General features: G+C 36.6%; 1 protein-coding gene and 1 pseudogene across 5 annotated transcripts in view; both read right to left on the bottom strand.

Moving 5' to 3' along the window:
• LOC149548267 (uncharacterized) overlaps positions 1-27136 on the bottom strand; it is a 312683-nt gene that overhangs the window by 26241 nt on the left and 259306 nt on the right. For all 5 annotated transcript variants that reach the window (XM_089792325.1, XM_089792327.1, XM_089792328.1 and 2 more), the window contains 3 exons: positions 376-634; positions 178-276; positions 30-79 (listed from right to left, as the gene is read on the bottom strand). In XM_089792325.1, the coding sequence (XP_089648451.1) occupies positions 30-79; positions 178-276; positions 376-634 (408 nt within the window). The remainder of the gene's footprint in view (positions 1-29; positions 80-177; positions 277-375; positions 635-27136) is intronic.
• LOC149548271 (ribose-phosphate pyrophosphokinase 3, chloroplastic pseudogene) lies at positions 10898-14615 on the bottom strand (annotated as a pseudogene).

Here is a 27136-nt window from a genome sequence, read left to right as displayed (position 1 = left end):
AGAATACCAACTCACAACTCAGAACATACAAGAATTGTCTTCTTCGCCAAATGTGTTGGAAATCTCATCCATAACAGACCTACAAAGAAAGAGTGAAGAGAAGGAAACATCATTCTCAGTATTTGTTTGCATGGGCAACAGTTAGAGATCATGAATATTACCGGACTTGAATATTACCTTGCATTAGGAAAACTAGAGTGTCCCAGGCAATCGCCATACAACATACAAGAAACATCTTTTTGGCTAAACGTATTCGAAATCTCATCCATAACACACCTACAAAGAAAGAAGTTAAGAGAAAGAAACTTCATTTTTAGTATTTGTTTGCGTGAGGAACAATTAATGATTATGAATATTAGCAGAATAGAATATTACCTTGCATTAGGAAAACTAGACTTTCTCAAGCAATTGTCATACAATGTGCATGAATTAGTCCATAAAGGTACAAAGTCCATGAAAGAACCACTTGTTTGAGAAGATCCGTCCCAAGATAGCATATTGGAAATTTCTTGAAACTCTCTCTCATTAATGGGATTTTTTTCTTTTTCTTGGGACCCAATTTGTGGTGTAAATAACTCAGATGTACTACATTTTTCTGAAAATATGTCCTTTTTGGTATTTTCATCCTCCCATCCTACAAAATATACATAAAAACTAGTTAGAAGTGGGACAATACATAAATTAGAACAACTATTTTAATCAAAATAAATAATAAAATCACAAACTTTAACTATGGGCAAAAACAATGACAAAAAGACATATTGTAGTCAATTCAGTCATCCTTAGTAGGCTTATTGGTGCAAGAAATATTTAGATAGAATGCAGAGGGTTCATATACGAAAAATGTGTGTGTGTGTGTGTGTGTGTGTGTGAGAGAGAGAGAGAGAGAGAGAGAGAGAGAGAGAGAGAGAGAGAGAGGGACTATTTTTCATAAAAACCTAAGATCTATATTACTTTGTTTATGAATAAACTAAGCATACCTGTATAAGAACTGCATCCATATGCTGTAATGTCTCCAACAAGGACTGGACTTAATTTACCCTTCAAATTTCCAACTAGGGTTTGGGTTGCGCTTGGGAATGACAATTTGTAATGTTCCTTACTAGGAGCCTACCAATTCCCTAACATTAACATACATCACTGTGCATTCAAATCAGATTTAAGTAAGAAAAACTTACTGATTCAGCATCCATACTTAAGACCTAATTGTAACGTCCCCATTTTGGCTCTCCATGGTTTATGACTAGTTTAGCATATCATTGGCCCTTGTAGGCTAAGGTCAGATGGTTAGAGGGTCCTACTTGGTAGTGCAGGAGGCTTATTCCAATTCTGGAGGTTAGAAGTGTTCATGATTACTCCTCGTCTAGTTCAGTTTGGCACACTTACTATTTATAGTGACTATTTTAGGAATAGTCAGGATTAGTAATTATAGTAGGGGAACTGAAAGTGCTATGTTTGCAATGTCAATCCCTAGCACCATTGTATTGATCAGATATTTGGGGACTGAGTATTTGGAGTAAGTCATATTTGCAGAGTTACTATTTTTAGTAGGGCACCTGAACATGAGGCATCTTGAGTGGTGATCCTGATTATCAATTGAATTGGTGAAGGATGATATTTCTGCAAGCTATGTTATTTAATTATTAATAAAGGTGGCTTTGTTATTAATTAATCATTTAAGGAAAATTATGAAGTTATGAAGTCACTTTATGCACAATGGGGTCATTGTCCTAAATTTAAGTGACTTAAAAGTGCGTTAATTGAATATGATTTAGAGGGTCAGATATTTAAAGAAATTTATAAAGTCAATGTGAGAACATAATATTTGTCATTTAAGTGAAATTAAAAAGAGCATAATGTGACCTTGGTTTTGGGTTTCCATATTGGAGAATTATTATAAGTTTATTACAAAAGCCCTAAAATGGATATGAAATGGAATTAAAATGCACAGAATGGATTGACCCATTTGGGAGAAGTTAAAAAAACCCATCAAAAGAAAATCAACCTCATATAATTGATGATTATTTGTCTTTTCTATTTGGTGCTTTTGGGAATTGTGCACTGAGACATAGGAGTTTAGTCATCTTCAGCCATTGGAGAAAGAATCTCTTCAATGTTTATGCAATTTTGAGTTTGTGTAATACCAGCTCATATTATTTCTTTGTGAGAGCTTCATAAAGGAGTTCTACTTGTGCAAATTGGTGGGAAGCTTCAAGGGTTTGAAAGGCAAGATTTGAAGATGATGTGGGAGCATGTCAGGGTCGTTGGCAATCTTGCATCACCAAAAAATGATTTCCTTTCTGTTTTTCTATATTCTGTTGTAGTTGGGCAGTTTACTGTGTTTTAGCCAGCGATGAGTTCAGTTGGCTTGTTATCTTATGTGATCCTTCCAATGTGATTTAGGCATCATGGAGATCCTATGTCTAGCTTTGCAGCTTGCTTCGATGTTTCTAGATGAAGTTATCTTAAGATTGGTCTAGTCCTATATTCAGTTTCCTATTTAAATGGCTAGGTTGGCAAGATTTGACTTATGATGGAGATTCATGTCATCGAAGCCTAATGGCACATCGTTCTATGTTCTACAAGTGTCACACCTCCTTGAATGTTCACCCATCACGATGTATCAAATTGGGAGTGGTCCCATGTATTTGGGTCCTGATCTATTTTTTGTAATACATTTCTTTATGTTGGAGATTATTGATTTGATAAGCCAACTTGTGGTTGGCGGTCTTGTATATAAGGTAGTAGTTCCTGTTTAGTAGCAGCAAGGAGGTAGTAGCTTGGTGGTAGTAAGAAATTAAGAATAGCCAAGAGATCTGATATTGAAGATTGAGAATAAGGCTTATGTCTTAGTAATGAGGTAAGCATGTTGAATATGCGCAATCCGCACTTATAGGCCAACTTGATGATAACTGAAGATCATATTTTCTTATTTGCTGGTGCTGTTCATTTCTTTGTTTTGTCATTTCTGTTGTGTTTTTAGTTGCAAGGTTGGGCATATTGTTTTGGGATCTCCCTATCCTTGACTATGTCAGATGGTATTAGAGCGAGTTGTGATTCCTATGATTGCAGATCAGAGTTCCTAATCTTGTGAAGTTGCAGATTTGTTGTTTGTGGCGTGGTAGTACCAAGGATCTAACCTACATCAACAAGGGGCTTACATAAGGTGGTTTGGGATATGATTTTTTGTTGATTGTGCATAATAAGAGAGTTTTAACAAGAAGATCGATTATATCAAATTCCGAAGACTGTGAATCCTAAAGATCCTAGTTGTGAGTTCATAGAAGGTGAATTTGACCTACAATTGCAGAGGATTTCATAAGGAAAATTCGGTGGATCAGGTAAAGGATGTGTTGGTGATTTCAAGGATTGCGCTAACAAATTGTTTGAGACAGATTAAAGGCGTTGATAGGTTGCTTGATTGTGTTAGAGAAATCAACACTTGTGATCAGATCACCGAATATGAGGAGAAGATTCCTCAAGTTTGCAAGTGTGTCGTCTAGAAGAGTGAACCCTAGAAGGCTAGAGAAAATGATGGAGGAATTCATAAATGAGATAAGTATCGAGATCCTGCTTTGACTAGGGTTAGGAGGAAACTTGAAACTGAAGATGAATTTGAAGAAGCTGTTGAAGATCTTGAAAAAGCTAAAATTGAGATCCCTGTAAATGAAGAAAGATTACTAAGAGCTATGGAACAAATGGGTAAGAGTCATAGAATGGATGTTTCTTGGTTTTGTGGTTCATTACATCCTAAGAAATTAATAGATTAGATTAATGAGCTAGAGGATTACTTTGTGGTTCACTACATACTGCACTAATTAATGCTTTACGGTCTTCTACACTGACGGTTTGGGTTTACCCACCGTATATCCATAGCTTTCACCACACCATTGAAGGAAATTTTCTTCCTAAGACAATACAACAATAGCTTTGATGACTGGGGACATTACAGTGGTATTAGAGTTGGTGGCCCTGCCAACCTGTGGGAAGTGAATGCAAGTTTATACCAAAAAAAGGTGGTGTTACTTGGTAGAATGAGGGATTCCCAAAATTTCATTGTCGAAGTCATGACTCTACTAAGAGAGCTCACCAAGAATCAAGTTCATATCAATGACATTCAGTGACCCATGGAAGAAACATTACGAAAAATTGACTTAAGGCAAAATATCCAAAGAACATAACGGGCAAAGTGATGACTTAATTATAGGAAGGGCAAACCCTCATCCCCTACGCCCTCGGCCCTCAATGTTGACTTTTCCAACAAGTACTAAAACATCCCAAAGAGAATGAGAACCAACCTTCCAAGAAATGCAACAGTTACAGGAAGATTGGGGGAATGCAGATATGGGGGGGTTATTTCTTAAAAATATTATGCTGATTTGAGAATGAGGTACTTCGACAGTGACAACCATGGTTACTTATTGATGACCTCAAAAGGTAGTTAAGAAAGGTAAATCTGTTTTTATTTTAAGGATCTAGATCAATCTCCGCTTAGGAGTGGGTGATGAAGGCCGACACATACTTCTAGCTCAATCCAATGCTCGAAGAAGTTAAATTTTCTGCACTCCACCTTGAAGGAGTGGCGCATGAATGATGGCATCACAGCATGGTTACTCGCGGTCATGATCAAGTAAACTCTTATGCCGAGTTTACAGAAAGGGTTATAGATCATTTTGATGGTAAAGACCCATAACTTAATTTCAAAGAATTACCGTAGTTGTGGCAAACAAGGTTAATTGACAATTACATTACTAAGTTCCACAAACTATCTGTGTTGGTTATAGATATTTCAAAGAAACGATGGATTGTCCTACTCATGGGAAGACTAATGGAGCCGTTGAAAGGATGGGTAAAAGTGTTCAACCCAAGCACTCTATCCAAGGCAATCAAGAAAGCCCAAGGCATCGTGACATCCTGGACTTCATCTTGTCAGAATTACCCACACACCAAACCCCCTATGGTTCCCAAGGAGAAGGAACACAAACTTCAACTGAAGAAACCATTGTTGAATGAAGAGACAAGGTAGGAACTCAGAGGGAGGAAGCTATGGTTTACCTATAAAGACTTGTGGGAACCTAGCACGGATGCTTAGGAAAAGGGAAAATACACTACATTGAGGTAGTATTAGGCGATGAAGAGGAGCATGAGGAATTGATACCCAAAGGAGATGGTCAACATGTTTCCAATGAGGTTAACATAAAACTGCACAGAGAGGATTGTCGTATGGATATGGCGCAGAGGCACCATCGCTCTTGCTAATACTCTGAGGTGTACTATTTTCTAGGAACAGGGAACTCTCCAAGGACATAGGGTCATCGTCATGCTCGACAGTGGGGCTACACTTAATTTCATTAATTTATCTCTTGTGAAGCAAAGAGGTTTACATATGGAGGCACATGTGGGATTCCAAGTCAAGGTAGTCAAAGGTGTTAGTTCCCAAAACCACATATTGGAATCCTATGAACCTTGCCAATTCAATGCTGGGATATCCAACTAGTTATAGGCAACTTGACAAGATAGATTGAAATGATCTCTATCTTCTGTACTTAGAGTTTTGCAGGACCAAGGTGGGTACATCTACTTCTAAGCCAATTTTTGAGGCCTTAGGCTTTTTATAGAAGATTGCTTGATATATAAAAAACCAAGATCTCTTCTAAATGGCAAGTAATCAGAAGACCCTTAGTGTGCAAATTTTGAAACTGAACTTATGAATCTTTATAATTGTACTAGCTGAAAGTACGAAATGCTTAACTCTAAGAAACTTTGATATATTGTATTAATAGATGAATTAATTTCTTAAAAGAAATGCACAATAGAATCAATACTTTCCAACTACAAATTAGATGACTATCCTTTGATGATCATAGAGACCAGTGCCTTATTTTCTTGGGCAACAGAGTCTATCAAAATGAGGGTTTTTAAGTACTTCATAGGAATATACACACACATATATAAATATATCACCAAATGTTCCAAATTTTCTGAATGTGGAAAATAAATTACATATGCAATTTTGTGCCATTCTAATAGACCTTTGACTTCTTTGGTGAGAAGAGAAGTTACACAAAGATATGGAAAAAAATTCACAATATCCTTGATAATTAGACTCGAATACTGCAACATATATTTTTACACAAACAATACATTGAGAACTGCTTCAACATATTTATTGACAACTAAAAAGAATTAATCCTTTTTCTGTAATATACTCTTTGCTTTGGATAAATAAAAACATAGAACTTGTGTTGATCATACAAAGAATTGATATATTAGTTTGGACTTTGGAGTGCCAAGCATCAAAACCACTCCACCTTTTCTTGTTTTTTGTTGGAAAGAATTGTAATAACCCCAACTGGTTATAACTTTGTGAAACACCAAATCCTTCTCAAATTCAATTGTTTGACATTTTGTCAAACACTTTGCAAGCAAGCTCTGATACCAATGTAATATTCCTTGTCAATTTGAACCTCAACTTGTTGATTTGTAGGTCAAGGAAAATTGTCAAACACTTCCAATACGATCTCTATGCTTGCTATTTCTAAGTTTCAGATTGATTATGCTTGCTTGAAATAATATCAAAGAGAATCTAAAAGCCTGTAATTAATTACTACCATATCTAAGAAAAGAACTAAATGCATATGCAATTCTCTTTTGGCTTTACAAATGCATATAGATGAATTCTAAATGAAAAATGTGCATCAACCAATTGGTATTTTGTCAAACACTTGGCATGCATACTATTCTGTCAATCATAGAAGATATAAATATGCACATTACATCAAATATATAGACCTGCAACTTATCACTCCTTTAGTGAGATATTTTCTAATTCAATGCTTAACATAATATTCCAAGGCTCTTGGCTTTGCAACCCCCAAAAAAACTGAGTAGAAGTGACATTATAAATCTGATATAAAATGTGCCTCTACAACTATTTATGACAGCCACCTTTAGAATGCCAGATGACCAATTTAAATGATGCAAATTGATTGTAGAACCTGATATACAAATCGCCCAATGAAGGAGATGAAATTGCAATCATAATCAAGCCAAAATGTGTAGCGCGGGTACTGTTTACGACACTGTTCATGTCACTGTAGCAGCTAGCAATAAATGTATTCTCCAATTTAAGCACAAATAGAACTCCAGAACGAAGCTCTCCTCAATGCCAAATTCAGTGGATATTTCATCACCTCAAATGGTTGCAACACTGAAGAATTGATACTCTCCAATGGCTAACTGAAATCAAAAACCCTTAGTTTCTTCTCCTAAGTTTATATCAAATGCAATTGACAATAATCAGATGCCTAACAATGAAGCTCTCGCCTCTATTTATTCTTTTCCTTCACCCTTCTAGAAGGAAATAAAATATTATTTAATTGCACTCTCTAGAAGCTTTTCCCTTTCCAATACAATAATTAGTTGTGCTTCTAGAAAATGCACTCTCTAGAAGCTTCCCCCTTTCCAATACAATAATTAGTTGTGCTTCTAGAAAATTAAATTAATTAAATATAAAGTCACCTTTAGATTTATTTAGTTATTGACTTTAATTTAATTTATTTCTCCTTATTTCTCCACTTAGCCTTCGGAGAACAAAAAACTAAGAACTCCATTGAGGGCCTAAAAGATGGGGAACATTACAAGAATCCCATGCTACAGCAGACACTTAACACCAATGAGGAAAACAAGAAACACTGCAATACAATATAATCTGTATCTCCAACAAAACCTAACGTCTTCCTACTTACATGAGTCACATAATTGGAAGACTCAACAATTCCTAGAAATTGCAAATATCAAATTCCAGAATTCCCTTTCACAACTCTCAACCAAAGAACTCTTCTCAGCTACAGCCAAAATAGTATGAGAAGATATCCCACAAACAACCTTCTTCCAATCACAGTAGGGAACAAAAGAAGTAGACAATAATGAACCTCAGATTTATTTAATCCACAATACCTCAGTTATGGATTAAATGTAGAACCCAACACCAAACCCTTATGAAAAATTGCACACAAGATTAGACATGTTTCATAGCTTCTTGTAGTATCTAAACGCTGCTTTCCAGAATATAATTAGCAGCCACAAAAGCCCGGATCAAATCGCTATAATTCAGATATAATTTGATATAATAAATTCCAATGAACCTCTTCACAATCTCCAACAATCAAACTCTCCTTAAATCAGACAATTACCATAGAACAAATCCCTCCTTTAGACACAGTTAAAACAGTAAGGAGTAATGGAAGATTGCTATACAACATCAACAATTTGCAATACAATCTTTAGAACCACTTTCAGCTTTAGACCCTTATATTTCAACAAGGGGACAAAAATCATTACTCAGAAAAACCCACAAAGGCAACAAAAGCATATAATATCCAAGCATCCTTTTCTCAACAAATGGGCTTGTATTTATAACCTCCAAATTCCCTTTTGTTGCCAAAATGTAACTTCACTCAAGAAGCTTCACCACACAACATTAATTAGAAGCTTCCTGTAGATTCTCTCACTTGACTTGGCTTAACTAATTAATAAATGACACTTCCCAATGATAAAATTATAAAGTTAAATTATAACTTTATAATAAGCCATTTAATAATTAATAATAATTTGGCCACAAAAAATATAATAACTCCCAAAATACTCATCATTTAAATATGTCGTCTGAAATAAAAGTCATACCTATTATTTCTCCATATGACCAAATGCATTTTCAAAAAATAGAAAAAGTCCATCTCAATCAACACTCGACTTACCACAAATATTAAGTACACAAAACTAAGCCCAAATGAAGTCCAATCTGAGTGAAACGAAGACCAACTTGTAGCTTACTAAATTGTGGAGAAGACAAGACCCTCCCTAGCCAAGCCATTGCCACAAAAGACCCTTTATTCACAATAATTAGCCTACGAGGATCTCAATAATAGGCTAATCTCTAAAATTCTGATGCTGACAAAAATAGGGACATTACATCAACTTTGACCCAGTCAAACTAGGTGAGAGAAATTATTGGATTACGTATCATAAGGATATGCAATCAAATTACATGTAATTACATTGCATGCAATTCATCCTCTCAAACTACAAACATGAAAGAAGAAGAAAGTTAAAACTATTGATTTTGAATGAATCAATCTTGTAGATTGTCGACAAAGGCCTCGTACTTCATAATGATTGCGGGATCAGGGATTCCTATATTCTGCAACACTGCATTCACTTTGATGAGTTTCTAGTTGTCATTTGAAAACTTGATGTCACTAAGCTATTCCTTGTTCGACAGTTGTCATGAATTCTCCTTTGTAGATTGACGCATTTTGGAGTCTTTGACACTTTGAACACCTTTCTATGATGTTCGAAGTATGGATTAGATACTTATGAAACACATATGATGGCTGGAAATGAACCACAAAGCATACAAATGAAAGATTGAGATTTAAATTTTATATTTATGAAAATGTGACTTAAAGCATATGGGAGAATACTTATCAAAAAACATTAAATCTTGCCCTAATATAAGCATGCAAATAAAAATATAACATTAGTTATAGGATAAAAAGATTAGAGAGCATGCTCAAATGGAGGCCTTAATTTGAAACAATCAAGGCTCCATGAGTAGCTCTTGTTTGGGACATATGCTTTCCCTGTGGGCATAATGAGCATCCCAACTTTCTTTGGATGAAGCATGTTGGGTGGATATTTTGCAATTGACAACTTTGTTAAAATCCAGTCCCAAAATAAGATATCCAGTCACAGCGTATGATACAAAGTCTCTCCTACTTTAAAGGGAAGGCTCCCTCTTCTCACCGTTCCTTGGATCAACTCAAGGTAAGCAAGAAGTTGAGAGATTCATAAGGGGTGTTACCAATATTCTTTCCTCTTAACTTTTAGGAAAGAATCCACTTACATGCAGAGCGAGTAATGGGAAAAATGAAATCTCTAATTACACTTCTATCTAGTATTTGGAAACCATGATACTAATAAACCAACACGAACTCAAAGATTAATTGAAAGTGTACCAGTTTGGCTCTAAGTCATGTTTGTCTAATTGTACTTGCTGAAAGTAGGAAATGCTTAGTAGTAGAAAACTTTGATACATTGTATTAATAGATGGATTAATTTCATAAAATAAATGTTAAGTAGAACAATAATTTCCAACTACAAATCAAATGACTATCCTTTCATGATCATAGAGACCAGTGTATTATTTTCTTGGCCAATAGAGTCTATCAGAATAAGGGTTTTTAAATACAACTTCATAGGAATATATGTATACTTCTATATCATCAAATGTTCCAAATTTTCTGAATGTGGAAAATCAATCACGTATGCAATTTTGTTCCAGTCTAACAGACCTTTCACTTCTTTCGAGGGAAGAGCAATTAGAAAAAGATATTGAAAAAATGAAAATGTTTCACAATATCCTTGATAATCAGACTTAGAATACTCCAATAGTTTTTTTTACACCAACAATATATTGAGAATTGCTTCAATATATTTATTGATAGCTATAAAGGACTAATCCTCTTTCTGTAACATACTCTTTGCTTTAGATAAGCAAAATATAGAGCTTGTGTTGATCATACAAAGAATTGATATATTAGTTTGGAGTGCTAAGTATCATAACCACTCTGCCTTTTCTTGGTTTTTCTTTCAAGTTGCTGATACACCATGCTTTGTCCTCTAATTTATTTTGGTATATGTATTTATATGTGAGTGAAGGGGTGCGATGTTGTTCCATAACACCTAAGTTTACTTTGGGAATAATAACAGCTCACTTGCATAGCAACATCCTTAGTGAATTTGTAATACAACTTCAAATTGCATCGGTAATGCTTAAAGAAAATGACCAATCTTGGACCTTCAGAATTTATCCTCTAGTTCAATATAAACAACTTTAAATCTGAAGAGTAGCAGCAATTGGCTCTATCAAGTTAAGAATTTTGATAGGGTGTTTGTCTTTCATTGTAGTTACAGTCAGAAGGCATGAATATGTGATCCAAAAATATGTAAACTCGTGTTCTGCTCCCTCACTATTATTACATTGAAACCACTCATATGAACATTTAGGAAAGACGGCGAGAAATTATGTAAGAGTTGAATTTTGCAGCACCATGTACGACCAATGATTTTTGGCATTTGTTAAAAGTGATGCCTAACTGCGGTAGATCATCTATGATCACAACACGTCGACCAAAAGGGTCCCCCTCCTTGATATAAACAAATCATTCATCATCCTCATACACCTCTATGCAAACTACTCTTAGATAGCATTGTAATAACTTATTGAATGTTTCCATGCACCATCGTTGGGAAAGCCATCATTATATTGCCAAAATCGGGAGGCTATGTAAGTCGTTTCCTAAGTAATGGGATGCCACTTCTGTAGTAAGGCAATATACAAGACCACTGTGAGTTTTCCTATCATCGTTTCTTCAATGTCAGCGATCATGAGATTGTCCATAATTCAAAATTCGATGGCTATTGCATATTTATTTCTTTGTGATGATTCTCGACTTGGCATTATTTAATCTCTTTGCTAACAATCAAAACAACTTATGACTTTCCCCTTTTCTTTGTTTGCAACACTTCTTCTCAGAACTCTATTTATTTTAATGCAGGAGACATTTAAGCCTTTTGTTTCTAGTGTGGTCTTCATAACGATTAGAAAATTGGACATGGATTCCTAGCACTATCGTTTGTAGAATGGAAACAGGGAATGATTTAGGTGGAGTAGTTTAAATTGTTCAAATGCCGAATTAAAATATAGCATCTTTAGATTTGGCTTACGATAAATAATGAGTTGTGTGAAGTTTGACATTTATTTATTACAAAAAATGTGACTCAAGGATATGGGAGAACTTATAAAAATTCATTAAATTTTTCGCTACTATAAATATGTAAATAAAAATATAACATTAGTTATAACATATATTAAAATCTCTATGAGAAGTGGCAGATATCTCTACTTCTCACGAGAACTTTTGCAAAACGAGAAAACATTAGGTTTTCTGGAGAGAAATTCAAGAAGAGAAGACCTTAAATTCTCGCCAATAAGTTGGCCACTTCTCTATGATAAATTGCGAACTTCTTGAAGTTACTTAACTACTTCTCTCTTGGGTGGCACCAGAAAACCTAGGATACCTAGCGCTTTTCACATTGATTGTTTATTTTGCAATTTTGAGTGTTTGGAGGAGAGAAGGGTTTTGGCGGAGAGAAATAGTTTTTGGCAATCTTGTAGATCGATCGCAAGTGGATTCAAAGGTGATTTGAAGAGATTTTTCAAGCAAATTTAGACTCACAAGTAAGTTTTCTACATTCCTTTTCTTTTTAATGGGAAGGGGGAGAGGAAGATGTAGATTAGTTTCATATTTTACTTGACATTTGTATTTGCTCATCTTTTTTCAAAGACAGTTTTATATTTATAGTTTGCTTTAGAGTTCAGAGTCTCTGAATATAGCTGCCAGCCATCGACATTACACATGAGGATGCAATTTTGTTCATTTATATATATCTAGATCAGCTTGTTGGTTTGTTTACTCATTAATTGACTCATTAGCTGCATATTCTTATTAAATTTTGCAAGAGAAAAGACATTTCTAATTAAATTTAATTCATTTAAAAAAAAAACGATATATTCCCAAGAAGTTGCTGATTTATCTTCAATATTTGCTGAGAACTTTATTTTTTGCCTTCCTGATAAGTGACAGAGAATGAGAAGTATAAAATTATTAAAGAGAGTACTCAAATGGAGGACCTAATTTGCAAAAATTAGGGCTACATAAGGAGGAACCCTCTTATCATGTACCCATCCAGTCCCACAACTAAGCATTACCACGGAAAACCACATGGTGACATACAACTTCCTTGTAGTAGATTTGGAAGACATGGAGGTCATATTGGGCATCTAGTAGATAGAGACTCTTGACGAATACACAAAGTTTCAAATGAATGGAGTTCTCATTTGAAGTTGATGGCAAGAAGGTTGGTCTGAGAAGAATGGAAGATGATGGGTTGAAAGAGATATTGACATGACAGATGGAGGCCATCTTCCCATATGATGACATTGTTTGGGCAGAACATTGCATGATATCAATAGAACCTATAAAGCGGAAAAGAACTTAATACCAAGATGATTAGCTTAAGGCCGTATTGGATAAGCATGATATGATTTTCGCAAACATTCGACATTGCATACCTCGACACTGGAGTTTTGAGCATACTATTGAATTAGAGGGTAATGAACCCGATTGGTTCACACTACCAAAAATATGATATCTCTTAATTTTATAGATACAATATTGAATATGCATAGCTCACAGCTAACTAAGTTATCTAGCACAATATAAGTTTGGCAATAGAAATCTTGCAAATTATTTCATCAATTTTAAGCCATTACACATACACCATACTCACATTACACTTTCAGTATATCAGTTAATAGCAAAATGGAAATCCTTATTTCGATTATTGCTTTTGCTAAGAGACCCTAATTGATAGTAAAATATAGCTGAAATAATTCGTTGGGATGCCAACTGAACTTCTTTTCAATTTCAAAAAAGATCCCACAAGCTACTGCTCCAACTTTTTAAAAATAATTACAACTGAATTTTGAACCTGTGTGTGTCATGTCCCCTTTCTAGCAACATAACTTCTATCGGAGATTTGCCTATCATTGACTCTCGTAGGCAAATGTTTTTAGAGAGAGAGAGTCATTTTATTCCCAGATGATTACATTCTTGCTCTCAGAGAATAATAATTCAGTAAGTGGGGCCTACTTGTTCTAATATTAAATTGAGATTGTACTTTAACTTTATAAAGTTATTTATTTAATTTTATAAAGTTAATTAATAATAAAAGTGCATTATAAACGACAATTCCGGAAAACTTCTAGTAACTTCTCAAAAAAGTGAATAAATAGAGGACATGAGGCACCCATTTGAACAAGCGATTTTGTGGATTCTACTTCTTCTTCAGTTGGAGCCATTTGTAGTCATTTGGTTTGCAAATTCTCAATTTATCTTTGGGAACGAAAACTCCCATTGATAAGCAATTTTGAGGGTGTGGAATATCGCCTGAATTATTGCAATCTAGAAGTGATATTACAGTCACTTCACCCGAGCAGAAATCTGTGGCCCAAGGCCAAGTTAGGGATTCTTGCATTATTGATTGACTGAGAAGAATCAGATAAAAATACGATTCATGTCACAGGTCAGCAAATTTAAATTTTGAAGGAAATTATAAGCAGTGATTCTTTTCCTAGCAAGCAAGATTTGAGACATCTGGTCCAGGCGTCCTTCTTCATGGATTTTTTCATCATTGTTGGAGCCGGGAAAAAACGCGGGGTTGAATGCTGAAGAGGTTAAAATTCGTGGGTATCAATTTTTCTTGCAGAAATAGAAAGGCGGAATTTCGGGGGCTGGAACTAGGGCAATTTGCAATTCGATTTACATCTGTGGATTGGTCGATTCACTCAAACAAACCGGCAACCATCCTCAGGATCCTTCCCGACTTAGTCTGAGCTATTTTCCGGCAAATATCTGAGGGTAAGATTCGCGGAAGTAAAGACTCACGAGCCTCAAGTTTTTCCAAACGACTTTGCACACGGACGACATATCTTAAATGGTTCAGTATCTACTACAGTATTGACTTATCTATTGGCAAATACATATGAAATTCGACTGATGATGAATTCGACCTGAGACCTGTTACCAACTCCAGCAAACCCTTGGCAATTTATAGTTATCCAGGTTTCAACGTTTTTTTTCTGCTAATGCATCAATAGTTTCATATATATTGTCAATGGAAGAAGTTATTTTGATTTATTGACTGCTAATTATACGTATCTGCCATGAATATTAAAAAAATATATCTTTCCATCTGTTTTGGAGTAAGCCTTTATCAAAAATGAGCACAGATTTGATAATTCAGTCAAGTTTTTTAACAAAATTCTCCAGTGTCATATCAGTATTAATATTGATTTAATTAGCTAGGGTCATCCCAGTGGTATTAGAGCAGTATTCCTGCCATTCTGTTGGGTAGAATATTTTATGCAACCATATTCCAGATATTATATTCGCAGGAGAACAATATTCAAGGGCAGAAATATGGGTGAGAGACAGTCACAGAGTCCACCTAGATTTCACACGGTTGATGACGATGAAACCAGAGAGTTTTACAGAATCATGACTACCGGACAGCAAGAAATAGCTCAATCACTACAAGCTTTGACCACCATAATGGAGAGAGTTGTCCAGCCCAGGGTTCAGGAACAAGGAAGAGGTACACCTGATCATGATAATAGAAGTGTGGCAGGCTCACAGGGTGCTCCTAGGCGCAGATCATGGACAGCGAATAGGCCTACTCGTCCCACTTTCCTAAGGGAGGAAGCTCAGGAGATAGGAGAGGATGAATTGCCGGATGATTTTCAGGATAATCTCAGAGCTGCTACTGCAGAATGGCAGGCATTACCACCACATGTGTGTGAACTATTGAATTTTGATCGCTATCTGAACCAAAGGAGAGAGCATATGAGGAGCAGCCATCAGAATAGGAGGCCTAGAGGAGGACATGATAGTGAATTGTAGCGAGCTGTTAGCAAACTCACTTTACCATCTTTCGATGGTAGTGGTCAGATGACAGTGCAAGCTTGGGTTCATAAGTTGGATACCTTCCTAGCATTAAGGCCTATGTTTGAGATCGATGCCATCAGGTACGCCACCTTTGTGGTCACATGGGATGGTTACTTTGTAGCACAATCAGGTAACATCTTACCATGACTTTGTGGATAGATTGGTTGAGCGTTTTGATAAGAAGGATCCAGAGATTTATTTTCGCGACCTTGCACAGTTGAGACAATCTGGCAACTTGGAGGTCTATATTAGTGAATTTCAGAGGTTGTCAGTTATGGTACAGGATGTGTCTGAGAGACGGCTGGTTATTCTATTCACAGAAGGATTGTCTGAACCCCTCAAGGGGTGGATTAAGGCATTTGATCCACCAACACTCCAGGAGGCTATGAGGAAGGCACGAAGTATGGAGCTTACAACACCGTCTAGCAGGTTCACTTCTAGAAATACTACTTCTTTCAAAGACAATAAGAAGTTTAAAGGGAAGAGCATTGATACCGAGGGAAAATCCACTACACCCATGGATGCAGAAGCATTAAACGATTTGCGCAGAAAGAAACTATGCTTCTATTGCAAAGGTCCATATGACAGGGATCATGATTGTCCTTTGAGACCTAAAGGAAAGGCCAATAGAGTCATGTGGGCATATTATGAAGGATCAGATTCTGATAGTACGGCAAATGAGGACGATCACAGTAATTCAGAACCTGAAGGAGAAACAGGAAATTCAGAACAAAAGGAGGAAACTGAGTTACATTTACAGCAGGGGCGTTTGTCTAGTATTCAGCAGGAGGGATCTTTTAGGTTACGTAGTGTTCTAGCAGGACAGAAGGTGATCACATTGGTTGATACAGGTGCCACACACAACTTCATTGATGCACTATTGGTTGAGCGCCATGGAATCAAGATAGAGGAGTTTGAGGGTCTCTGAGTACAGGTTGCCGATGGATACACTCTTAAGTGCAATAGAATGGTCAGAGACATGCCTTTACGTCTGAATAATTACGAGTTTAAAGCAGATTACCACGTGGTCAATATGGGCGACTTGGATATCGTTTTGGGTATGGCATGGCTACGTTTATTGGGCGAAGTCACTTTCCGTCTCAAGGACATGGAGATCAAGTTTGAGGTAGATGGGAAGCAACATGTGTTGAGAGCTATCAGGAATAGTGACATCCGAACTATTTCTCTCAGAAGATTGGAAAGGTTGGTGAGGCATAACGATATTGAATGGGCAACCGTGTGTACTCTCATGCCTACAAACGAAGAACAACAAAAGACGGAATATCATCCAGACATCCAAATATTGAGGGAAAAGTATAGTAAGGTATTCAGTGATATTCCACTTGGTACACCACCTGATAGAGGGATTGAGCACATCATCGAATTAGAAGAAGGTGCTAAATTGGTTATGATCACTCCATACAGGCATCCAAAGAGACTCAAAGATGAAATAGAAAAAACCATCAAGGAGCTTCTTGCAATGGGACACATTAGACCTAGTAAGTCTCCTTTTGCTTCTTCAGTAGTTTTGGTAAAAAAGAAAGATGGTTCTCTTCGGATGTGCATTGATTACAGAATGCTGAATAAGAAGACTATTAAGAATAGATATCCTATTCCACGAATTGATGAGTTGATAGATGAACTACATGGGGCATGCTACTTTAGTAAAATAGACCTGAGATCCAGTTACCACAAGATTAGAGTCAGAGAACAGGATATAGAAAAGACTGCCTTCAGATGTCATTGTGGACATTTTGAGTTTGTAGTGATGCCATTCGGGTTGACCAATGCACCAGCCACTTTCCAGTCCACCATGAATAAGGTTTTCCATCATCAGCTTAGGAAATTTGTGTTGGTTTTCTTTGATGATATCTTGGTATATAGTCGGACATGGCGTGAGCACATGGAGCATTTAGAGACAGTATTGAAGACCTTGCAGGCAGAGTCTTTGTATGCCAAAGAGTCCAAATGTGATTTGGGTATGACCGAGTTGTTATACTTAGGTCATATTATCAGCAGAGAAGGAGTACGGATGGATCCTGATAAGATTCGTGCCATTGTGGAGTGGCCTATTCCTAAGAACCTGACCCAGCTAAGAGGATTCCTTGGTTTATGTGGCTTCTATCGCAGATTTGTTTGCGGGTATTCGCGACATGCGGCTCCTATGACAGATTTGCTTAAAAAGGGAGCTTTTGTTTGGACAGTAAAGGCACAGGCTTGTTTTGACAAATTTAAAGAGATCATGACTTCATGTCTAGTGCTAGCATTGCCCGACTTCTCGAAGCCATTTGAACTTCAGTGTGACACCTCAGGAGATGGTATTGGGGCTGTTTTGATGCAGGACAAACACCCTATTGCATATGAGAGCAGGAAACTCTGTGGGCCAGAAAGATCATTCAGCATTTACGACAAGGAGATGTTAGCTATCATGCATGCATTAGCTAAGTTCAGGCAGTACTTAGTAGGTGGTAAGTTTTGTATTAAAACTGACGACAACAGTTTGAGACATTTCCTTGGGCAAAGAGATCTCAATGATAGACAGCAGAAATAGGTAAGTAAGCTACAGGCATATGACTTTGATATATCATATGTTAAGGGCACTCAGAACGTGGTAGCAGACGCCTTGTCACGAAGGCCACATCTTAGTGCAATGGTAGAGATCTCTAAGGATTGGAAGCATTTGATTGTTGCAGAATACGCTAGAGACTCTTGGGCATCTGGGATAGTTGATGGGACAATTGTTGATACCAGGTATACACTTGTGGATGAATTGATTATTTACAAGAGCAGGATATTTTTAGTCCCAGGATCGAAGGTGAAGCAGTCTATTATGCGAGCTCTTCATGACTCACCTATAGCTGGTCATCCCAGATACTTTAAAACATATAGACGGGTGAGGGAACGGTTTACATGGAAAGGACTCAAGAAGGATGTATTGCAATATGTTCGTGAGTGTCCTGTTTGTCAACAGAATAAATAGGAGTACGCCTTCCCAGCAGGACTCCTACAGCCACTTCCGATCCCTAGACAAAAGTGGGAATGCATATCCATGGATTTCATTACAGGGTTGCCCAAGGCTCAGGGACGTGATTGCATTTATGTGGTGGTAGATAGACTAACAAAATATGCTCATTTCTTTCCCATCACCACAACTTATTCAGCGGTACAGGTAGCTGAGATATTCTTCAGAGAAGTTCTTAGGTTACATGGGATACCCCGTAGTATTGTCAGTGACAGGGATAGCAGATTCTTGAGTCATTTCTGGAAGGAGGTGTTTCGACTATGTGGCACTGAGCTCACACCCAGTACTAGTTATCATCCGCAGACTGATGGACAGACGGAGATAGTAAACAAGTGGGTGGAAGGCTACTTGAGGAATTATGTGGCTGATCAACAGAAGGCATGGGTAAGATGGATTTATTTGTGTGAATATTGTTACAATACTACTTTCCACATGTCAATTCAGATGTCACCGTTCCGAGCATTATATGGGTATGATGCACCGAGCTTTATTGACTTGCTAATGGGGGATGTCCGGGTTCCACGTGCCGGGAATTTGATTCAAGAGAGTAAAGACATTATTAGCACACTTTGGGATAACATTGCTCGGGCACAGAATCAGTATAAGCAATATGCAGATCAAAAAAGGACAGAGAGGAGCTTTGAGGTGGGTGACATGGTTTACCTCATGCTTCAGCCTTTCCGGCAATCTACTCTTAAAAGAAGTGGGTCAAAAAAGCTTAAGCCTAGATATTATGGGCCTTTCAAAATTACCAGACGAATAGGGGAATTGGCTTATGAGCTTGAGCTCCCAGCAGATAGTAAAGTGCATAATGTGTTCCATGTGTCGCGCCTCAAAAAAGCGCTGGGACAGAATGTGGTACCTTCTACCATATTACCTCCTTTGGATGATGAAGGGAAATTGATCTTAGTGCCGGAATTCATTTTGGAAAGCAGGGAAAAACAGCTTCGCAGAAGGGTAATCAGAGAATATTTGGTCAAATGGAGAGATCTACCAGTTAAAGATGCCACTTGGGAAAATGAAACAGTTTTGTAGCATCCAGCTTTGAGATTGCTTGAAGACAAGCAATTTCAAGAAGGGCGGACTGTCATGTCCCCTTTCTAGCAACATAACTTCTATCGGAGATTTGCCTATCATTGACTCTCGTAGGCAAATGTTTTTAGAGAGAGAGAGTCATTTTATTCCCAGATGATTACATTCTTGCTCTTAGAGAATAATAATTCAGTAAGTGGGGCCTACTTGTTCTAATATTAAATTGAGATTGTACTTTAACTTTATAAAGTTATTTATTTAATTTTATAAAGTTAATTAATAATAAAAGTGCATTATAAAAGACAATTTCGGAAAACTTCCAGTAACTTTTCAAAAAAGTGAATAAATAGAGGACATGAGGCACCAATTTGAACAAGCGATTTTGTGGATTCTACTTCTTCTTCAATTGGAGCCATTTGTAGTCATTTGGTCTGCAAATTCTCAATTTATCTTTGGGAACGAAAACTCCCATTGATAAGCAATATTGAGGGTGTGGAATATCGCCTGAATTATTGCAATTTGGAAGTGATATTACAGTCACTTCACCCGAGCAGAAATCTGTGGCCCAAGGCCAAGTTAGGGATTCTTGCATTATTGATTGACTGAGAAGAATCAGATAAAAATACGATTCATGTCACAGGTCAGCAGATTTAAATTTTGAAGGAAATTATAAGCAGCGATTCTTTTCCCAGCAAGCAAGATTTGAGACATCTGGTCCAGGCGTCCTTCTTCATGGATTTTTTCGTCATTGTTGGAGCCGGGAAAAAACATGGGGTTGAATGCTGAAGAGGTTAAAATTCGCGGGTATCAATTTTTCTTGCAGAAATAGAAAGGTGGAATTTCGGGGGCCAGAACTAGGGCAATTTGCAATTCGATTTACATCTGTGGATTGGTCGATTCACTCAAACAAACCGGCAACCATCCTCAGGATCCTTCCCGACTCAGTCTGAGCTATTTTCCGACAGATATCTGAGGGTAAGATTTGCGGAAGTAAAGACTCACGAGCCTCAAGTTTTTCCAGACGACTTTGCACACGGACAACATATCTTCAGCGGTTCAGTATCTACTACAGTATTGACTTATCTATTGGCAAATACATATGAAATTCGACTGATGATGAATTCGACCTGAGACTTGTTACCAACTCCAGCAAACCCTTGGCAATTTATAGTTATCCAGGTTTCAACGTTTTTTTTCTGCTAATGCATCAATAGTTTCATATATATTGTCAACGGAAGAAGTTATTTTGATTTATCGACTGCTACTTATACGTATCTGCCATGAATATTAAAAAAATATATCTTTCCATCTGTTTTGGAGTAAGCCTTTATCAAAAATAAGCACAGATTTGATAATTCAGTCAAGTTTTTTAACAAAATTCTCCAGTGTCATATCAGTATTATAATTGCTTTAATTAGCTAGGGTCATCTCAGTGTGTTCCTTAGAGATGATGAGACAATTTTGCAAAAGATACAGAGTCCTAACTGTGCCAATAACAGTCAACCTTTAGGGGTAGTTTAAACCCTTAATTGCCCTCCAAATATCACTAGAATAACCACGTCCAAGGCAACAACAATCGTGCAGAGATCAGACCACCTACGGAAGAGGTGTTAACCAGCAGATCACACCCCTAATCAGAGTGCTAATACATAATATTAATGCTACCCAATGCCCAGTTTCCCACACAGAAAATTGGTACTTGACCTGTGATGCAAAAGCTAGCAAGTTCGGGCTGTATGGATGCCTAGATTGCAAGCATTTCCAGTGTTAACAATCACACAGTCCCAGACTCTGGTATTGCAGCTTGATCTAACATCCAGATTTGGGGTCTTTAATGCAAGAAATTCTCACCAAATAAACTCCAAGATCAAATATAACCCAATCATAACAATGGCTTCCAAGCAATAGTGAAAAAACAGTAATGGAAGACACCACATCAATATAAAAAATTTAGATACCAAGTCCACTATATCTCAGCAATGGAAATGGAGTTACCACAACCTTCAGCAGTAGACTTCTCCTTAGCCACAGTAAAATACAGTAAGAGAGATGGCCAATTGTATACCTTTGTAATGTCTCCTTTCTGACAGGCACCAACTACTTATTTTATTTTAGCCTTTATTTTCCCCGGAGGCTAAAAAGGAAGAAATAAGGGGGAAAAGATATATTAAATTAATTATTTATAAGGTTACTAAACAATGAAATATTAAAAAGTAACTTTATATTTAATTGATTTAATATTAAAGTGACTAACATAATAAAATATCAAAAAGTCACTTAAAAGAATAAAGTGCTGGATTCCTCTAGAAGCTTCTTGGAGTTGCTTGTGAAATCTTTATAAGGAGCCTTTGGGGGGTCATTTTACACATCTTGAGTTGCATATTCATCTATTGTGCTGAGAGCCTTAGTGCTTGCATACTTGCCTGAGGGTTTGAAGACTCTAAGGTGCCAATTTTGGTTGTGAGATATCAACCCTAGTTGGAAGTGGAGGAATTGGTATTCAGCCAATTCATTTGTGATTAATTGGGAAATAATATTTAGTGATTTTTGTTCAGCCCCTGCATCTAATTTTTGACATCAGTTGGCAAGGAGAAAGGTTTCAATTTTCGCAGCGGATCCAAAAAAGGAAAGCCGAAAAAGCAGTCTGAAAAAGCAAAGCGAAAAAGCAGATTCAAAAAAGCAGTCCAAAAAAGCAGATCTGAAAGAGCAGTCTGAAAAAGAAAATCCAAAAAAAGTAAAGCCAAAAAGCATGTCATCTCAACTACTTATTCCAAGTTCTTTTGGTATTTACATTTGGCAATTGTAGATGGATACATTTGACAAGTAATATATGTCTTTTTGTTACTAAAGTATTTAGTCATTGTAAACATTGAAGTATTGAAGGGAAATCAACTTAATTCAGTTGTTCAGTTTGTATGCCAAATGTTTGTAAAAACGTCTCATTGCATAGTCATTCATAGGATGCATGCCAAGTGTTTGTGAAAATACCTCTTGGCTGTAGGTGTGCATTTTACATCAGAATTTCATGTACTTGCATTTGGAAAATAATAAAAAGAAGTTGTATATCACTTTGATTTCCAATTAGTTATTTTGTAATCATTTGTATTCATTAATATCATTGGCATTCAAAAATCATAGCAAATCAACAAACATCAAAAACTGAGGCTGCAAGGGAAGTGTTTGACAAAATTCCTAAGGCAGAAAAACAAGGATAAAACTTCAAAAATTGTCAAGGCACTTTACAACCTCAGCACAATTGCTAATGCAACTCAAAACAAAATCTTAGATTTGTATCTACAATTCATCAATTGTAGATCCAATGGAACAACTTAGAATTTAGACCCTTATACTTTAGCAAGGGCATCAAAATTCAGAACCTCGGAAAAATCAACAAAGGCAACAAAAAATAAATAAATATCCGAGCATGTTTTTCCCAGTGAAATGAGATCATATTTATAATGCCTTGTTGACAAAAGTTTCCAAAAGAACTCAACTTCAGAAATTGTGAAAGTTTCCCAAAAGAACTCAGCTCTTGAAACTTTCCAATGCAACATCACTTTAAATATTTAATACATGGCTTATGCATATAATAAATAGCCCCTTCTAATGATGACTAAACATACAAGTGAAATTAGAAAGTTAAATTATAACTTTATAATAAGTTGATTAATAATAATTTAACCACTAAAAATATAATAACTCCAAAAATACCCATCATTTAAATATGTCATCTGAAATAGGAGTCACACTTATTATTTTTCCATGTGACCAAATGCACTTTCCAAAAATAGAAAGGGTCCATCACAATCAACACCCAACTTACCACAAATAACAAGTAGACAAAACTAAGCCCAAACGAAGATCAACCTATAGCTTACTGAATTGTGGAGAAGATAAGACCCTCCCAAGCCAAGCCACTGCCTCAGAAGACTCTCTATCCACAATAATTAGCCTACAAGGATCACAATAATATGCTAATCCTTGAAACTTTGATACTAACAAATATGGAGACATTACAGTCCTCCCTCCCCAAGATTGCTTGACCTCGAGCAATCCGGCAACGCAATGAACTCCAACCTCCACCTGGATACCAAATGAAGAAGTATGTGTCACTCTTGTCAACATTTAACCAATTCCTTATCGCTAACATCATCAGGACCAACAATATAACCTGCAACATAGTACTCAGAATTTGTGCTGATGATGTAGATGTTATGATATCACTAGAAGAACTCCATAGGTAATCTCAACATATTGTAGTTCTTGGTCACCACCCACATAATATATATTGGATTGGAATTTTGGTCATTACTAACAATCCTTGGAAAAGACGTAGCTAGAGGAGAACCATATGCACTCATGCCAAGTGGATCAACAATAGGTGTAGCCATGTGAAAACCTGTGGATACAGAAACATCACCAACTACCATAACATAAAACTGAACTGAATCTGCAGATAGTGAAAACTGAGCCCAACTCCACTCAGCTAGGTGATCAACATCAATCTCAAAAAGAGGATTGTCATAAGATACTACTACATCCATGTCAAACATAGGATTATCCACAAAGTGAATATCAACAATGTGTTGATTAGTAGTAAAACATAAGTCTATCTCTACATCACTTACCTCATCATCAATAACGTGTGTACTATCATCAGAGCACACATCTATAACCACATGCACACCACTAAGCTCCTCAATATATGGCTCAACTGACACAGGAGTGGTTGCTGATATGACAATATCCTCACATGCTCCTACCTTCACTATCACTGCATCAACATCAAAAGCACAATCCTGGGGCCTCATATCAATAACTATACCATTTGACTCAATTTGACATGAATTCCCATTATACTCCACTTCCACCATGTCCAACTCATGCGGTATCTCTGATACCACCTTATCATTACATTTCACTCTTCAAAAAAGTGATATTACACTCTTCTCAAATCTTGGATTCGAAATCAGTTGGTTAATCTGTTTGTGATTTTGATTTAGCTCATTCACTAGTACATCCAACTATTTCACAATACCCTATATCTGAGATTCTCCATCCCTTGGTGGAGAGGTACGCCCTCTGCGATTATAATATCTACCCGAAATGAATCTGCTGTCACCATCCATGCCAATGAATACCAATCACAAAATCAATCTAACATTCTCAAAAGTAAGCAACGGTCAAAATAATAACTAAGCCCAAGTCCTGCAAGCCGGCAGGAAACCGCTCTGATACCAATGTAATGAACCTAATTGGCTCACACTACTGAAAATATGGTATCTCTTAATTTTATAGACACAATACTGAATATGTGCTGCTTACAACTAAGTTATCTAGCACAATATAAGTTTGGCAATAGAAATCTTGCAAATTATTTCATCAATTTTAAGCCATTACACATACACCATACTCACATTACAATTTCAGTATATCAGTTAATAGCAAAATGAAAATCCTTACTTCAATTATTGCTTTTGCCAAAAGACCCTAATTGATTGTAAAATGTAGCTGAAATAATTCACTAGGATGCCAACTGAACTTTGCAATTTCAAAAAACATTCCACGAGCTACTGCTCCAACCTTATTAAAATAATTACAACTGAATTTTGAATTTGTGTGTTCCTCAGAGATGATGAGACAATTTTGCAGCAGATACAGACTCCCAACTGTGCCAATAACAGTCAGCCTTTAGGGGTAGTTTAAACCCTTAATTGCCCTCCAAATATCACCAGAATAACCACGTCCAAGGCAGTAAAAATGGCGCAGTGATTAGACCACCTATGGAAGAGGTGTTAACCAGCAGATCACACTCCTACTTAGAGTGCTAATACAGATATTAATGCTGCCCAATGCCCATTTTCCCACACAACAAATTGGCACTTGATATGTGATGCAAAAGCTAGCAAGTTCGGGCTGTATGGATGCCCAGATTGCAAGTATTTCCAGTGTTACCAATTACACAGTCCCAGACGTTGGTATTGCAGCTTGATCTAAACACTCAGATTTGGTGTCTTTAATGCAAGAAATTCTCACCAAATAAACTCCAAGATCAAATATAACCCAATCATAACAATGGCTTCCAAGCAATAGTGAAAAAACAGTAATGGAAGACACCACATCAATATCAGAAATTCAGATACCAAGACCATTATACCTTAGCAATGGAAATAGAGTGCCCACAACCTTCAACAATAGACTTCGCCTTAGCCATAGGAAAATACAATAAGAGAGATGACCAATTGTATACCTCAGAAAAATTTCCAATGCAACTAGAAACAAAATCTCAGATTTGTATTTACAATACTTCAGCTCTAGATCCAATAGAACAACTCAGAATTCAAACCCTTATACTTCAGCATGGGCATCAAAATGCAGAACCTCAGAAAGAGCCACAAAAGCAACAAAAATAAATAAATATCCAAGCGTTCTTTTCCCAATGAAATGAGCTCATATTTATAATGCCTTGTTGACAAAAGTTTCCAAAAGAACTCAACTTCAGAAACTACGAAAGTTTCCCAAAAGAACTCAGCTCTTGAAACTTTCCAACACAACATCACTTTAAATATTTAATACTTGGCTTAGGCATGTAATAAATGGCCCCTTCCAATGATGACTAAACACTCAAGTGGAATTATAAAGCTAAATTATAACTTTATAATAAGCTGATTAATAATAATTTAGCCACTAAAAATATAATAACTCCAAAAATACCCATCATTATAAAATGTCATCTGAAATAGGAGTCACACCTATTATTTCTCCATGCAACCAAATGCATTTTCCAAAAATAGAAAGGGTCCATCTCACTCAACACCCAACTTACTACAAATAGTAAGTACACAAAACTAAGCCCAAACGAAGAACAACCTGTAGCTTACTGAATTGTGGAGAAGATAAGACTCTCCCAAGCCAAGCCACTGCCTCAGAAGACCCTCTATCTACGATAATTAGCCTACGAGGATCACAATAATAGGCTAATCCTTGAAACTCTGATACTGATAAATATGGGGACATTACATGGAGGCTAGTACCAAACTTGTCATCAACACACCATACCGTCATCCTAAGAAGTTTAAGTAGGAGATTGGAAAAAACAATTCAAGAGCTTCTTAACAAGGTATGGATTTGGCCTAGTTCTAGCCCCTTCACGTCATTAGTAGTATTGACTAAAAAGGATAGAAACCTATGGATGTGTGTGGACTACAATGTACTAAATAAGAAAACTATCAAGAACAAGTATCCGATTTCCAAGTTTGATAAGTTGTTGGATGAGTTACTTAGTGCAATCTATTTTTCCAATATAAACCTTTGTGATGGATATCATCAATTCCGTATGAGGGAGCACGATGTGGAGAAAATAGCCCTCTATAGCCAAAATGGACATTACGAGTCCTTGGTCATGCAATTTGGTTTGACCAACGCTCCGACCACATTCCAATCTTGCATG

The sequence above is a fragment of the Cupressus sempervirens genome, chromosome 7, assembly GCF_028749045.1.
Source record: "Cupressus sempervirens isolate cs-2001-9-10 chromosome 7, ASM2874904v1, whole genome shotgun sequence".
Taxonomy (NCBI): domain Eukaryota; kingdom Viridiplantae; phylum Streptophyta; class Pinopsida; order Cupressales; family Cupressaceae; genus Cupressus; species Cupressus sempervirens.
Note: the sequence above shows the minus strand (reverse complement) of the source record. Positions and strands in the feature narration are given on the sequence as shown.